Source organism: Chelonoidis abingdonii, chromosome 14, assembly GCF_003597395.2.
Source record: "Chelonoidis abingdonii isolate Lonesome George chromosome 14, CheloAbing_2.0, whole genome shotgun sequence".
NCBI lineage: Eukaryota > Metazoa > Chordata > Testudines > Testudinidae > Chelonoidis > Chelonoidis abingdonii.
In genome coordinates this window covers 11,091,685-11,109,169 of record NC_133782.1, presented here as the reverse complement: position 1 = coordinate 11,109,169, position 17,485 = coordinate 11,091,685, and the positions used below count along the sequence as shown (strand labels likewise).

Here is a 17,485-nt window from a genome sequence, read left to right as displayed (position 1 = left end):
ATTTGCACTGGTTTAATTAAATCAATTTTAGAACACTGGTACAAGTTTGTGTGTAGACAAGATTCAAAGGCTTCACCAGAGGACACATGCTAATCTGTTTTGGCACTACATGGACAGCCTATAACTGGCACACTGATCTGTCAGCTGGCTCTGAAGATCCATAGAGTAGTTCCCCATCAGCTCAGCCTCCGTGCAGTTCAACTTGTGTGCAAATAAGCCATCTCTGTGACACAGTCCTGCTTCTTTCTTCCACACATCCTCAGTCCACGAATAACTGTGTGGCCTTACACTCAGAAAGATACTATCAAGGCCAATACATACTACAGCTGGGAGAGATGTGGTCTCAAAATTCACCAAATTCCTCAGCAAGAGAACATAACAATCCAGCAGCTGTACAACATTATAAAAGTATGGAAGTACGGTGAGACAAAACATATTTGCTGACATCATACCAGTAAATGTTTGGTTCCTAGCTGAAAAACACCATTAAGCACCTAACCCCTTTCAGGTAAGCATCTTCCAGCAGACAGGTGGGACAAAAACATATGTGAAACATGGATGCAAAAAGATTGAAAGGTATGTTTATGATCAGATCCATGTTTGGTCAGCCAGACTTGATCACTAAGGGGCTGTCTACACACTGACACTCAGGAAAGTTGAGATGAATTAATTAAAGGTGTGAAGTTAATGCACATTAGTTAAAAAGCATGAAATTCCATGTAGATGCTCTTGTTGACCATTCAGATGAGGTTAATGCTCTTTAACTTACAGCATTAACTTCACACCTTTAGTTGTGTGGTCTTAACTCCCCATGTACAAGTACCCTAATTCTTCTAGCTAGATGGTATTGAGGGTGGCCAAAGACCATGAAAGCAAGATTCATTGTATCATTGATTAACATACAATGTTAAGCTGTCCTGTTAGTCTGTTGCTTTTAATTACTCATATAAAAGTACAAATTGTAGTATTTAGCATATGCGCCTTCTCAGTGAAATAACTGAACAAGTCATGGGTCTTCCAGGCATCCCTATAGAATTTCATTCTTCTTGACAACAGTTTTTGTCAGAATTATACAAAGTTAAAATCACATTAAATAGCAAGAAAGACAGAAATCGCTTAGATATTTCATAGAGACAGCTTTGAACATGAGCACTTAGCAGTCTAGGAATGCTGTCAACCTTTACACAAACTATAGCTATTCTTAATTCTCGCGTGAACATCATGAAGTTAGCCTTACTTAGGAATAAATATATGCCATTGCCCTGCATTCCACCTCAAATTAACATGTGGCCTGTTTAAGGGATGGAGGGGTCGTAATTTGACCTCGTTAATTCAGCTCTCTCATTTTATTCCATACTAAGTGCTAAATAGAGTTAGGTAAACTAAGGTGAGCCATCGAAGCAAGCTTGCTTTTTAAAAAGGGAGAAAAAACTTGTACAAGGTCACAGCGCTTTGAGTTCTTCTTAGGCCTACATCTAAATAACTGGCTGGGACGAGGGATGCTGAGTCCAAGGAAATAGTATTCTGGATGCACCTGTGCCAGAGAAGCTGTTTTGATTATGTTTTTGTCAGAATAAGGATCAGGAATGAGAACTGGTTTCCATTTTTATCCTACTGGCCAAAATTCAGGGAGAAGAGGGTTTCCCACCAAAAAAAAATGTGTTTTTGGGTCTCCAGACTTGAATAAGTCCTGGGGTTTGATCTGTGAACACTTCAGGCTACCAAGAAGAAAACAAGGAAACATGATGGACTACGCTATATTAAAAAAAACAAAAACGAGTTAACAGAGATTGCTGCATGTTCATCACTGCTCACTAACACATAGTATTCCAGCCTCAGGCTTGCCCAGGAATTGAATCATGATACCATGATCTCATTCATACCATTACCTTTCATTTCTGCACCCTGTGTGCTTGGATTGGTTTAAGCTTTCTGCTGGTTTGGTGAAGGAATTTTTTGGGGTGGGGTGAGGGGTTGTTCTGAAGTTATTTGACATACGCAGGCTTGCAGTGATGAGAGAGCCTTGCAGGCATACAATAGTAAGTTTTTTAACACTGTTGATTTCGATAGTTGAGAATGCTAAAATGCCTGTTACAAGTTTAAAAGGTGTGGATAGAAGCAATTGGAGAAGCCTTAATTGTGTTGTTTATTTGGGGGGGCTATGAGGAGGATATTTGGTTTGGGAGGTGGATAATGAAAGGGGCCAAGACACTGAAAATGGACATAAACATCTAGAATTAAATTTGCGCTGGTTTAGTGGAAAGCATGGAGGACCAGAAAAACAGCTGAGGCATCCACTCCCCCTGTATGCTGCAGAGAAGGTCTACACTTAGATCTGCCTAGCTATGTAGCATGCAGAATTCACACGCTTTAGTACTGTAGGTAAGTCAACCTAACCCCAGCTAGAATGCGTCCATGGACCTGGATACTGCCGCATGGGGAGGTTGATAGTTTACAGTGACAGGGAAAATCCCTTCTGTCACAGTAGGAAACATTTATGCTCTGGTGCTACACCAGCATTAGTGTAGCACCATATCTGTGCTGCTGTAGCATCTGTACAGTAAACATGGCCAAGCAATAGTGGGGCAGGCCAGTGAGTTGGGGGAAGCAAGAATCTAGTAGCTTGAATACGCTGCACAAGTGGCCTGGAGGTGGTAAGACTGCTCGCAGACTGCAGGCTGGGGGTGGCAGTAGAGCTAGTCCGGGATTTCTTAACTAATACTTTTTCCATCAAAAAATGCTAGTTTGTCAGAACCAAAATGTCATGAAACAGGGCTGTTTTTTACAGATTCCCTGGCTCCCCCCCCAAAAAACAAACAAACAAAAAAGTTGACAAAAGTTTTTAATTGTATAATTATTTCATTTTCTTATTTTGGAAACCAGAAAATAATCCAATTTTCTGGCTCAAAATGATTTTTCATTCAGAAATTTAAGTTAATTAGATTGAAAAATGTTAAAAGTAAAACAAGTCAAAATAAAAACGCAAACATTTTGATGGAACCAAAAAGAGGGGAAGAGGAGTTTTTTCGATTCACTAACATTTTCTAGATTGTGACTTTTCATCTTGATTCGGGAAGGTAAACATTTTCAAATATTTACAAGACAGGAAAACCATTTTCTGCCCAGCTCTAGGTACCAGCCATGGGTGCACTGCTGCAGAGCTAATTTCTCTGTCATCCATCACTCTCTCTCCTGTGCTTCACCCACACAAAGCCAGGAAATTTAGGCATTCTGTGAGTGAAGAAGATTCCACACTGAATTAGTAAAACATTGCAAAATGTTTCTTTATTCTTTATCGTGTCTTGTGATTCATGCTGGATGAAGCTTGGCATTGATTTCCGTCGCTTACACCAATCTCAAGCTTTTGGAGTATCTTTGCAGAATAAATGAATGGAAATTCTGAATTATATGTAACATGTATATTACAAAGTACATCTTTCCAAAGAATTTCTATGAAATCTGCTGTTTTTCTGAAATGTGCATTGTTCAATGGCAAACGGACAAAATATATGTGGTTAATGGGGGGAGGGGAGCTCTTAAATATATTTGAGTCTGGATGGAACTTACTCTACAATTTTTAGAAATGAAAATATCCATGTAGGGACCTAAAGGAATCCTGTGGGCTGATGGTGCAGTTTGCATTGAATGCCTGTATTCGTGTCTTTATGGCATTTGGAAGATATTTTACCGTGGTTTAAATGCTTATTACAGCTGCACTACTTTGATTACATCTGCAGTCCTCATTGTTTTTTGATGAATTGCTAAGACTTTATATTTTGTGAATTGTCTCATTTCTTGATTATAGTATAAAATGTGGTTACTTCATTAATGGATCTAATCTCTCTTGCCTATTTTACATCACAATGGCTGCTATTTCTGATCTCTATGAAATCATTTATTATATATAACTCGTAAGTCTTATTCCTAGACTGTTGGTCTATCAGCTGGTAGCTGAATCTCAGGATTGTAGAAATGTTTGCTGTAGGGTAAACCAGCTAACGTTTTTGATACAAGTCTGTGCCCATACAGATAATTTGGACATAATTGAATGGATTGATCAAGACTGTGCTAAAAATAAAAAATTCTCTCATCCATGGAATGAAAGAAAATGGATGTTTTAAAGGCAGTCATCGTCAGATAGGGGCATAGGGAAGAGAACTATGGTATGCAGGGACTTAAAAGGTTTTGCGTTTCACCTCTGAATTCAGGAGTTCAGATTTGACTTGAGTTGCAAGTACAACTAATTTGTGATGTTAGTCTAGTCTCTGTTATATATTTGTCCTTCAGAAATCTCCATGCCATTTGGAACAAAGTGGTAGTATTTGCTTGCAAGAACTAGAACAAGAATAGCTAAAGTGCTGCAACTTGGGAGGTGGCAAAGCAGTATGAGGAAGCTTGCAAAATACATGATCCTGAGAGGTGCTGAGCACCTGTAATTCCCAGTGACTTGACTGGTGCTAGGTGCTCAAGCCTTTTTCCCACCAGACACATAATGTCTACCTGTCTTTCATTTAGTTATTGTAAGAACAGAAACTTACTGAATTCAGGCCAAAACCTTAAAGAAAATATACAAAAATCTTTTTTTAAAAAAGGCCTCACAGGCAAGTGATTGTACTGTTAGTCTTTAAAGTGGCATGGTTTGCCACAGACGAGGGGGGAAAAATGGAAAATTGAGGCAGAGCATGACTGAAGCTTTCATTTTAGTACTGTAACTTTTTTTTATAAACCTACCATAAATTCAATCCTGCATTAAACAGCAATCAAAATTGTTTCTCTACCTGACTCTGATTGTCTCTGTGTATGAGTTGAGAGATGCATTGTACCTTTCCAGCTTCTCAAACTGCCTGTGCCTATTTTTATTTGTCAAGCTGGGGCTAGGCTGGCCCCATTCCAGATGTGTCTCACAAGATTTGGTGCTGATGAGCTATTTATAGAACTGTGGTTCCATTGTCATGACAACCGTGCTAGAGGCCAAGGCGGCTGGGAGCTATTTCTGGACTTGTGCTGTAATGTAAAACTGATTGGGAAAGTTAGTGCATCCTCTAAGCCAGACTAACTTTAGACAGGCAGAGAGAAAAAAGATGTCTACAATTTCTTTAAATACACTTTTTCCTTTTCTCCTACTTTTTCCCAATTTTTTCTTTTCTTGGCAGTTTTTGAAAAGCATGCATTTTCTACTTTGTATTGTCTGTAGTGAAACAAAATGCATTTTAGGTCCTGTGGCCTCTTCTGGGTTACGGTTTTAATTATGCAGTTTAGGAAGCAATACACATAACCAAGCTGCATTTTTGTTTTTAGGGAAGGGTTTGTTGTTTTTTTGTGGCAACACAAAAGTAATGGTTTCATTTACGATAGTTGTAGTTTTGTAGTTCTTCATATCCAGTAGTTTTAATATTAAATTTTTCGTGTGTGCTTTGTGCTCTCCACACCATATAAGGAACTGTAACCTTGATTACCGCAAGATGATTCCAAATATATGGAGTCATACTTTTCAGCTTTCTCATTATTTGCTTCAAAATTAGACCAGTGGTGCCCCTCCGCCTCCAAGTGGCTGGAATGCTCCGAGGTTATTCTGAAATTAAAGCTGATTCTACTCTCAGAACCACTTTTATGTAATACACACTCACTCACTCTCATATTCTATATAAATAAATTCTAAAGTTTGGATTCTTAAGTGTTCTGACCTGTGCATGATTCCGTAAAATGTACATTTAAATAACGATCATCCTAATAAATAAATGACTCAGAACTGGAAACATAAAGAAATATATTTCTAGTTTAGTGGGGCTATTTTTACTGAATAGTTGTCTCTTTTGGTTTATTGCAACTTCATTATTTTCACTGTTGTAGGAAAGCTGCTTTCCATTATAAATCTGTTTTTAAGCATGCCCTAATGGGTCTGAGAACTTAAATGTAAAATCTCATCCCAGTAGCACGTTTTTGTTTTGTTTTTTTAACTGCAATTCTCATCTCATGATTATACAAGTACAAGATTCGTTAGACGCTTTCTTAGGTGCCTCTGATTTGAAAGGAGTTCTGTTTGTGTTGTTAAATACAGTTTTACAAGTATTTTAATAGACCCATAAAAATAAGATTTTGGTGGGATTCTTTACCCTTCATTCTAAGTTTTCTAAATATTACTGTGTGTACATGGAGGTTTTTTTTAAAGATCTGTAAGAATTTTTACATGTCTACATGACCCGTATTAATATGAAAAAATCCATCTTAGTGAACATCTGAAAATTTCACTTTAAACAGCCTAGTGTTAGTATTTCCTCTTTGGATTTTTTACTAAATGTTGAGGAAATATCATGTATCATAACTGCATGACAGATTTGTATTTATATACTATGCATGATTGCAGAGAGACCATAAAGATTAGCAGATCTAACACTATGCCAGCAGCTTCGTTTTTGTTTGCCTCCATATCCCACCAATCCTCTACTTGCCTGCCTTCTCTGTTTCTCTTAGTAGGTATGGTACTAGAAATATGCAGGAAACCTCCTTCCACCAATTTCAAGAATATGATTCTTGTATTTTTCAATATCCTGCTTGCTCCCAAGAGTAGAAAGGATAGGCAAAACGGAGGGACTGCCGACATGTGCATGCTTGCGGCTGCAAATAAACCTGGTGCCCTGGATTTGTTGTCAGCATATTGACCTGGGTGAGAAGCTGGGGTTTTAGCAGTGTTGCAGTCCTTGTTTTTCAGGAGTTGGGAAACTCCTCTGGATGTGTTTGAAGAATGGGAAGAGGAGTCTACTTTCAAGTTACAGTACATAAAATATTGGACTTCTCTTTAAGAAAAATATTATCTAATTATACAGTAACTTGGGACTCTGTCGCTGCAGAATAGACAAAGTCTTTGAGGAAAGAATTTCAGTTCTCAGATATTTAGATAACTTTTGCTTTTTAAAAAGCTACACTTAAATAACAAAATTATGGTATAGAGACAAAAGGCAGAAAATTCAAAGTACTGTAAAAGGTGATGATCTGTTCTGGAGCAAGATAGGCACATGTTACTTCCAAATAATATTAGTGTTGAACTTAATTTACAGTTTATTTTCGCTCTCTTAAATGACACTAGAACCTAATTTTGCTGTGCTTGATGAGGCAAAACTGTCACTGATTTTGATGGGAGTTTGCATAGGTAATATCTGCAGGATCAGGCCCTTCATTGGTAAAATCAGTAAACAACTAATGGTTTCATTTTCAGAAACAGAAACTGAACTGTGACCGCTCCCTCGGAGGTGCCCCTTACCACGACAAATAGGACTGTGATTAGTTCAGAATAATAATGGAGTAATAAAAGGACAAGACTGAGAGGAGATCTGGAATCTGTTCTTGCTGGCTTGATGTATGACCTTGGGCAGCTCTTTTACCCTTTCAGTGTCTTGATTTCCTCGGCTTTAAAAGAGGGTGACTAATATTTACCTTGGGGTGGGGAGGCAGGCGTTGTGAGCCTGATTTGGTATCTGTAAAGTTCTTTGAGAATCTCAGATGAAAGGAGCTTTACAGCTCTGAAGTGCTACTACTACTAAGAAACAGGTTTCAAATAAATGTTTTTGTTTAACATTGAGACTGAAATATTTTGAAATACATCATGTGCAGTGGTAACTTGTGGGAGGTTAATGTGTCAGAGAAGGGAGTCTAGGAAGAAGTTAGTGTTGGTTTCATTTTGCTTGTAAACTCAGGTAATGGTTTTACAAAAAATAGTATCCGATAGGAATAAAACTTGCCTCTCTGAAAATAGATGTGTGATCTGTTGAAAGAGACTGTTGCTATATTCTCCTTGATTAGAACAAAAGCCTCTTTTAGACTGAGATTCAGAATTTTTGCTTGTCTGTCAACCACTTCATCAGATTGCAAAGACTAAAATTTCAAGTTACTGTTTACTAAAAAGGTTGGCAAGTTTTTCTGTTTCTTCAGTAGGAGAAATCTTCAAGGAGACAGACGCACTTTGATTATTGTCTAGCTCTTAAAAAGCGTTGCATTAGGTGGTTGCATGGGATGGAGTTTTTTACATCGATTTATAAATCTTTCTGAAGGAGAAAATAAGGAGAATTTATGCTAATAGCTCTCCATCTTCATTTGCTAATCTGGACCCCCAAATGTGAACACACAGTAGTAGCAGAAAAGATTTCTGAACAGATAATTCTTAAACTCCGGAACTGCTGAAGAGAGAATGGAAATAAGTAGGTCCTTTTATCTGGAAATCTTATCTTGCTTGGGGAATGTCAGGTTTATTAAAATTTGGAACAGTCTTCGGAGTGAATGATTCAGTTACTTACTGTGTCCCCCCCATGCTATGGCAAGAAGGGCAGAAAAGGAACCTTTGTGCCAGCTTTCTGTCCGAGTTTTGTTTACTAAATACAGTGCCTAAAAAGTGGAAGGAAATTTGGTTCACAGTGCCTTATATCTCCTACATTTTGTGTGTCTTTTCCCTTTCCTTAGGTGAGGAGGTCTGAGGAAAAATCCTGGTTTTGTTTCAGATCATCTTTGTTTATCTTTAAGTTTTAATACAGTGAATTTTAATATCCAGGACAGAAGTCTGATTCTGTTCTAGGACCCCCTGCTCCTGCTTCTATTGAAGTTGGTTGGTTTGTTTTGCTAGCTGCAAATTAACTAAAATTATTTAACACCTCCCACCCTGCTTCTTAGCACTTTTTTTAATAGTGTAGATAAAGGTCACCTGTGCCAAAGAGAGAATATTTTGCAGAGCAATGACCCAATCCTGCAGCTTGGTCCAAGGCAGGTTCGGGCTCCCAGTGAGAAGTGGAAATGACTGCTGACTGAATAGCAGGGTTGCTTTCTGGAAAATAACTTCCTCCTCTAGTCTCAACAAAAGCAGCATGGAAAAAGGTAGCATAGTTTTGAGGGTTGTTTTTTGTGTCAGTGTTTGTTTTTGTAGTTTGAAGCAGAAATTGTTATTGATACAAGATCTAGCTTGATGGATTTTGGCTCCTTTGTTTCTGAAACACAGCAACGGTTCTGCTGTTTATTTCATCACAGCTACCTTTCTCTGTCTTTCTAAACATCCCAGAGCCCATAACAGATTTCTTCCCAACTTCTCTTCCACAGCAGATTGTGTTCTCCAGTAAATTGGAAGGCGTGTGTCATCCCTACAATTTCTGTCTCCAGCCTGAAGTCCCATAGGTGAAATCTGTTTACATACATTTTCAGAGCTGACATAAATGGGCACATCTCCTCTGGAGTCAGTGGAATTGTACCTGTCTACCCTAGTAGTGAATGTAGTGAATGCAGACTGGCACTGAAATGTCTTCAGTCAAAACTTCACATTTTGGACAGATCATGAAAGGAACTTCAGAAAGAAAAATAGTGATTATGATAAATTTGTATGTATTTTTAATTACTCATTAATTTCATATGTTAAAATGAAACCAAGTTGGAAGTGTTTTACTCCCACTGGGTATAATCTCTTTTACTGGATAAATTGCATACTCAAAAAGAAATCGGTCTTGATTTGTAGTAACTCGGTATTCTCCGGGTCTTATACTGTGAGCTTTTCTGAGCTCTCTTCACTCCCTTCCCTCCCCCCCTCCCTCCCAAAGCACACACTCTCACTTTAGTTACAACAGGAGAGATGATAGTTTTTCCACTGCCGTTTTGGCTTTCTTTTTGTTTTTTTGCAAATATTGCCTTAATTTTGCAGGTAGGCAGCCTCAGTCAGTTCAAGGGGTGTCCCTGCAAATATGCATCATACATCTATAAATCAGTATGATTTTCTTGTGTGTGTTTTGGGAATTAAGGTCTCTAAAACACTTTTCATGAAGTGGAATATGCACAGAAGGGAGAGCTCTGTATTTAACACTTACTTTGCTCTCTTCCTCCAAAAATGCTGCTGGAGGGATGATTGTAGGTTTTTTGGTAACTGTCACACAATTACATGCTTTCCTCTAAAATAGTATTGTTTTGAATATCAAACTTTATTGAATATTGAAAATTGTTTTGGGGAGAGAAGAAATGTTTATTACATTCAAACTTATTTTACCTGGCATGGATGTAGCCATTGGAATTCATCTCCTGTACATTACTGCTTCTCCTATGTGGCTGGTGTTTTTCAAGGAAATCATAGGTCTAAAAATAGTCTGCATAAACAACAGTAAGAGGTTTGTACTTTCAGTTCCAGGTTTTAGAAGTCTCTCGTTATTTTCTAATTGTCAGAGTTTCCAAAACCCATTGCGTTCTTATGAAAGTAAAAAAGAGTTTGTGGAAGCTTACTATAAAATGTTACACTTAGGTGTATATTGTGTGGAAAGACTGGGATGTTTCAAAGTCGCATAGGTGATTAATATAACAGCGTTCATAACATAGCAAGAATTCCTGCATGAGATATCCTCCTGCTTATGAAATATACATTGTCACCACATGTTCCTGAGACTACAGTTTTAAAAGCAGAATGCCTTTATTACCTGTTGACCGTTTGTCTAGTCTGAATCCATAGACAGTCTTACCCTGAACACCCTGATTTTTTCATTTTTTTTGAAATGGTGTTTGTTTTTTTACTTTAAACATCACATGTTATTTGAGTAATAGCCTGGAAGATTTGAGAACAAATCCAGTATGAGCAGTGGCAATACAAGTTTCCCTCTACTGTTCTGTGTCCTTGCCTCTAGCTTTACCTCCGTCTTCAGCTGTATTGCTGCGAAAACATTATCAATAGGAGCTGATTTTTAGGTGTAAATTTTTTTTAATAATGCTACCATGCTTCTTAACATATAGCCCAGTGTTTTTAAACGTGCAAATCTGGAAATATATAAAAGTCTGATATGGGTAAGTAGTGACCTGAATTCTTGCTGGTGATTCTTCACTGGCCTGTGGAAGCAATTGATCATTTTAGTCCATTTCCTAGTGCACGTCTACTTCACAAAGCCAGTGTTAGAGTTGGTGCTAATTGGCCCTATTTGTAATCTTAGCAGAGTGATCAGTGATTAAATATGCATGGAGACTGAGATACTTTCTTGACCCTAGAGAAGGTCAGCCAGATGAGGGTTGAAATGCATTGTTCAAAGAGTGCGTAGGAACGGAAGGGGAAAACTTGTATTTTGACTGCTTCTCCTATTCCTGTTCTATGGACAGAGGAATTCGGTCAGAAGGAATTTCAGCGTGGTATCTTTCAAAAACACGGTGCTTCTAGATTGTAGTAAATTACCAGAAAAGCTAACTGCAGAGCTATTTTCAGGCCTCTTGGTAATATTAATATGGAGGCTGTATAAGCGATGTGTAGCTTGGATACCCACGTGGTATGACAGGTGTGATATGGAGAAGTTTGTAGCATAAAATCTGGATGTTGCTATAGGCACAAACATTGAGTACCTGTGAAAGGTGAGCTGAGAGGGAAGAATTTTCATATAGTTGAGCTGCGTTAGTGTCAGTATACACTAGAGCCTGTTCTCTGCATCAACTGTTTATCTCTGTGCTAGTGGGGCTATAAAGCATATATATTAAGGCATTTTATTGATAAATGTGTGAGCATTTTGCAACTGTTGTGAAACAAGTAATTGATAAGCAACATCCTGGGATTTTTGCTTCCAATTAAAATGAAAGGAAATCAGGAGGGAATGATTACCGATAAAGGCATTTTAAAGTCCACGTTAGCATTGCTATCTTCTTTAGTTATATTAATCAATTTGAGTAATACAAATCTTGTTATAGCTAATTAATCTGCCATTACCTACTCTGGTAAGTAAACTAAAAGAACTTCTGCAAACAATCAAAGGAGAGATCAGTCCTACTTTACTCTTAACTTAATTAGCAACATAACTGGTGCAGGGATTTCACCCATTCTTTTGAAATAAAGTAGTAAAGTTTGATTTAAAAACAATGTTCGTGTCTTACTCTGTAATAACTAAATGCAATGAAAGAAATACTTTCCCTAATGTTCTAATGTTGGGGATAGCCGAGAATGATAGCACAAGTTATATAAATGTTTAGATATAGATATTTGTCCACATGGTTCGAAAAAATAAAACCACATGTGTGTTTCTTAACAATGAAACTGTTTTAGTGAAAATTGTAATGAGATTATCAGAACAGTTGATTAAATTTGTGTTCCTGGCCCTCTGCTGGATAGTGGTAGCCAATGCAATTCTTTTTGTATTGCTGTTGCAGATGTAGTGCCATTCATATGTTAAATAATTTACATCACTTCAGCATTTTGTAAATATGAAATGTAAGACACGGGGGGCGCCAAACACCTGATAGCCTATCTTTTATGTGAAGCCTACTCAAAAGTTGTAATTTAACTTTAGATACAGATCACGAATGTATTTGATGATGAAAAATGACATTTTAATTTTTTCCCCAGTTTTCTAGACAAGATTGACATAGTAAAACAAAATGAATATACACCATCTGACCAGGTGAGTAAAATTGTATTAAGAACTTCTATAACCCAACCACTATCTATTTCCCATTGCCAGGAATAACTGAGCTTTGAATTTCACAATATATATTTTAACTTCCTTTTGTCGAATTGACAGCTGCAGTCTCCATTGTAGATGCCAACCTCTGTTGTATGATGTTTAACATTGCAATGAAAATAAAGTTTACATGCATATGCTTTGATCTCAGTTCAAGTGTATCAGGAGCAAGGAACTATGACAAGAAAAACTGCCCAGGTTAAAGTAAAGGTCAAACTTCTCTAGTAGTAAAAGCCATCCCTTGTAACCATTGGAATTAGAGCTTCATAAAGTCAGCCCCCACCCCACCCCAGCTGAATAACTGCCATAGATATTCCTTAACTTAAATTTGGTTTACGCTTTCTCAGTCCTCCTGGCTACCACTGCAAATTAGCGCTCTACATAATGCAGTGGGCCACATTGCTGATAGTTAAAGATAGCTTTCCAGCCTTTTTCATACATGTTACCTGTAAAATCAGAGGACTGCCTTTTGTTAAAACCAGATGGCAGAATAGCCTACCAGTCAATAGTCTGTCAGTTTAAAACAGTATTCTCAGCAGAAGGTATTGTTGTAGTGAAAATGTAGTCTGACCCAGTGTTTTGTAATTAAAGGCAAGTGTCAGTAGCACTGGGAAAACTTCCTTTGCAAATGACATCCATTTTCTGACTTGGATCAGTGCATCCAGAGCTAGCAGAAGCTAAACTCCAGACGTGTTCTGCCCAGTGAAAGTGAAGTTATCCTGTTTTTATAATATGCCCACTTGCATGCAGAATCACTTTATTATTTACGGGAAAAAAAAGTGTGCTTAAAGTACAGCTAGCACTTCAGTTTTAAGATTTAAATTAACATTATGGTACAGTATGCAAATGTAAAACTAATTGGGCTAGGGAAACCTAATTATAACAAACTATGGACCACTTGCTACTCCATAATGCATAGGAGCCTGGATGAAGCCAAATACTCAGCAGTTGTCAGTTTTTCCGTACATAGCTGAACTGTTCTTTAACTATATAAGCAAAATATGTGGCAGTCCTTGATTTTATTTATTAACATGCTGTTCAACAACAACATCCATTTTAAAACACTCAAGTCCATAAGCAAGCCTTGATCCTGCAACTGGATCCACACAAGTGAGCTCCTGTGCCCCTGGTCCACAGATCCAGTGCTTTGCATGCGCTCAGGGATCTATCCTCATGGATCCGACAGCAGCATCAGGGCCAAAGATTGCTCACAAGACTTATCACGTGTGTCCCAGTGAATAGATATCTAGACAGCAGAACAACAAAGCTTTCACATTCTACTAAAATAGTCAAACAACTTAATGAATTTTAAAGGTCAGGCTGCTATGGATAGACTAGAATCAACACCCTCCCCTTCAAAAAGAATCCCATTCCAGGGGACCGGAGGTCTGTAGGTAGGACATGTTTTGTTAGGGTTTGGTAGATCTTTCTATTATTGTGGCTTCCCTAACAGTACTTGATGCTTCTAAACATTTCCCTACGTCAAAATAGCCTTTGATTATTTCTTTAGAATCTGTTGCAATCCCTTTAACTCATATTGAACACAATAAGGTTCTTTATGTGAACTGGCCAGTTCATCATAAATTAAGGGCACAATCCTGTGACTGGATCCATGGAGGTAGACTTCTGTACCTGTGTAGAGTTCCAGTGGACTCCACGTGGGCCATAGGGGTCTGTCATTGTAGATCTTAAGGCAGTATCAGGCTTGAAGGAATAAAAAAGTCAGTCTTTAATTACCACAAAAAGAAAAAAGAGCATTCTGACAGATTGGTTCCTCTTCAGGTGCAGACCCTTCTCTTTAGGAGAGAACCGCGTCTCAAGTAACCAGATTTGAATGGTCATAAAATAAGTGTAGTCATGTCTGATTTGTAAGTTTTCCCCTAGTTGATGATGATCTGAAATTAAGTGAATGCTCAGTTTATCTAACCCCTGTTTTCAAGAAGGGTTAGAAGTGCAGACTGACTTTTACCCACTTACAACTCTGATTTTCTTTGTCCCTTCTAAAATCACCCTCTCATGTAATTTCCTCTAGTAGTCTACAGTCCCTTCAGGGTTCTTCTAATAGTCTCTCCAGAGTTACCGGAAAAGAGCTTTGTATATAGGCAGCTTTGTCAGTATGCTTTATTTTTAACACAAAGTGGGGATAATATCTTTTATCGGACCAGTTGTATTTATGAAAAAGACAAGATCTCAAGAGCTCTGTGTAGCTCGAAAACTTGTCTCTTTTGCCAACAGAAGTTGGTCCAGTGAAAGATGTTACCTCACCCACCCTGTCTCTCTAATATCCTGGGATCAACACAGCTACAACAACAACATTTTATTTTTGTCAGTATAGGGATTGTAACTTTTGTTTAGTTTGCAAATAATTTGAGCTTTCGTGTGAGGACCAAACGTCCAATCCCAAGACACAATGCACATGCACTTGACTTTGTGCACAAGTAGTGCCGTAAAGCGTGCACGTGAGTTTCTACAGAAAAGTAGCCAAAAATGTTAGGCCATGTCTGCATTGCGCTTTTGTTGTTAAAACTTTTTTGTCGCTCAGGAGTGTGAAAAAACCACTAGGGTGACCAGACGTCTTGATATTTACTTGTTTGTCCCGCATCCTGATCGACATTCAGTCGGGACGCAAGTTGTCCCGATATTTTGCCCTCCAGTGCACAGGTGGAGGGGGCTCAAACCCTCTGGCCCCGCCCCAAATCCATCCCCTCCCTCCCCCACTGGATCCCTCCCCAAATTCCTGCCCTTGCTCCACCACCAGCCCTGCCCCCTCACTGCCCTATTGGATCCCTTCCCAAATCCCTGCCCTGGTCCCGCCTCTTCCCCAAGCATGCTACATTCCTCCTCCCCACCCCTCCCTCCCAGACTTGCGCTAATCAGCTGTATGGTGGTGCAAGCGCTGGAGGAAGGGAGGAGAAGCAGGACGCGGCTGCCAGCTCAGGGGAGGTGGAGGCGAGCTGGTGCAGGGGGGGCAGGGCGTGGAGCTGCCGGCGGGAGCTCAGCCCCCACCAATTTTTCCTATGCTCTAGCAGCTCTTTTTTGTTTTGTTATTTTTCCTCCACTGGCTGCTCTTGGGTTTGTTTTGCTCTGTCCGTCGTTTCCCCTCCTCCGCCCTCCCCCCACTGCCTGCATCCCGATATTTCATGTCTCTCATCTAGTCACCCTAAAAAACACATCCCTGAAGGACACAAGTGTTAACAACAAAAAGTGCCAGTGTGGACAGCGCTTCGTCGGTGGGAGATGCTCTTCTGCTAATAAAGCTACCGCCCCTCATTAGAGGTGATTTTATTTAGTCACTGGGAGAACTCTGTCCCAGCAACAAAGAGTGGCTACACACTGTGCACATTACAATGGCGCAGCTGCAGTGTTAATTTTCCCAAGACTGTTTCAAGCAACAATGATGAGGAGAGACCAATTTGCATCTTTTGCTCTTGAGATTACTTGGGGGTGAATTTATTCATTTATCCTTCTAAAAGCTGAGTTTCTTAAAAACTATTTCTTTTTATTTTTTTTAAGTTGAGATCAATTATTTGTATTAAAAATAAACACAGATTACCTGAAAATCTTCTTTTTGAATTGCAGAGAGATTAGCCTGCAGATATTAAATCATAAATTTAATGTTTCAATTTTATATTGGAGGCCAATGATGGCAGGAGCTTTGTGTGTAATTATGAATTATGTCAGGGGTCAGCAACCTTTCAGAAGTGCTGTGCTGAGTCTTCATTTATTCACTCTAATTTAAGGTTTTGCATGCCAGTAATACATTTTAACGTTTTTAGAAGGTCTCTTTCTATAAGTCTATAATATATAACTAAACTATTGTTGTATATAAAGTAAATAAGTTTTTTTAAATGTTTAAGAAGCTTAATTTAAAATTAAATTAAAATGCAGAGCTCCCCCAGAGCAGTGGCCAGGACCCAGGCTGTGAGAGTGCCATCGAAAATCAGCTTGTGTGCCACCTTCAGCACACGTGCCATAGGTTGCCTACCCTTGAATTATTTGCTTGTTTAGGACCATTGACTTTGATGGAGCTTCATACATGTGCAGGAGAATGCCCAGGTGGAGTAGTGCTTGTCTTCAGACATTTTGAAGATGGCCACTTGTGTTTTTAAACTTGCACTGATTCTAGAGCCTGACAGCTTCTAGTTTTTTCATATTTAACGTTTTAATTATCAGAGTATTTTATTTAAAAATTATCATTGCTAACAAATGGATCTAGTTAGAATATATGCATGTTGAAATATTCTAAGTGTTCAAGAAAACTAGCAAGTTTGCAGCAATTTGCTGGTAAAGAAGGGTTTGTAAAATGCAGCCATTTTGTTTAACGATTTAACAGTATTGTCTAACCTTTGGATTTCGTCTGGCAGTATGACTCTAAGTTTAAACACTGATTAATTTAAGATTGTTTTAACATAATATCAGTGCAATAAGGGAGTGGCTTTTAATGCACTCATCAGTTTTTTAATATTCTGCGCCATTCTTGTGGTCTTATCTGTATGGTCCAAATGTAAGATCCATTTGTAACAGTGTCCAGTACAGTCCCAGTAATACCCAGATTAGTAACCATGGTAATTTTAAGTCCTGGATTTCAAAAATCTTCAGTCAGATTCAAAATTATGTCTCCTGATAGAACATGAACTTTCAAGATTTAATTTATTTGAAGCTCTCTATATTTATTCGCTTCTATGTTAATTACCCTTTAGGCCGGTAATCCTCAAACTTTTTTTTTTTTGCAGACCACTTGAAAATTGCTCAGGGTCTTGGCGGACTACTTAATGATCTTTCCAAATGTTGTTTGTTCCGCTAGCTAACTATTGGAAAGCGCTTTGGATAAAAATGCTATATAAAAAACTCTAAATAATAATTAACATGTTTTTGTTCTACAAATAAAAGCACCCAACTCATATTTTAATATCAGTAGTCTCTCCCCCGCTGTGGAAGCCCATGTGCACACCTTAGAAGGAACAATCTGCGGACCACCTGAATGGAGTGGTCTGCAGACCACAGTTTGAGAACCTCTTCTTTAGGCTTTCTACATGCTTGCCAGT

At 38.5% G+C, this 17,485-nt stretch overlaps 1 protein-coding gene across 4 annotated transcripts in view; it reads left to right on the top strand.

Annotated features, from left to right (window-relative positions):
- The window catches only part of GNAS (GNAS complex locus), a 249,684-nt gene that overhangs the window by 213,829 nt on the left and 18,370 nt on the right, over nucleotides 1–17,485 (top strand). For all 4 annotated transcript variants that reach the window (XM_075072240.1, XM_075072241.1, XM_075072243.1 and 1 more), the window contains one exon: nucleotides 12,326–12,380. In XM_075072240.1, the coding sequence (XP_074928341.1) occupies nucleotides 12,326–12,380 (55 nt within the window). The remainder of the gene's footprint in view (nucleotides 1–12,325; nucleotides 12,381–17,485) is intronic.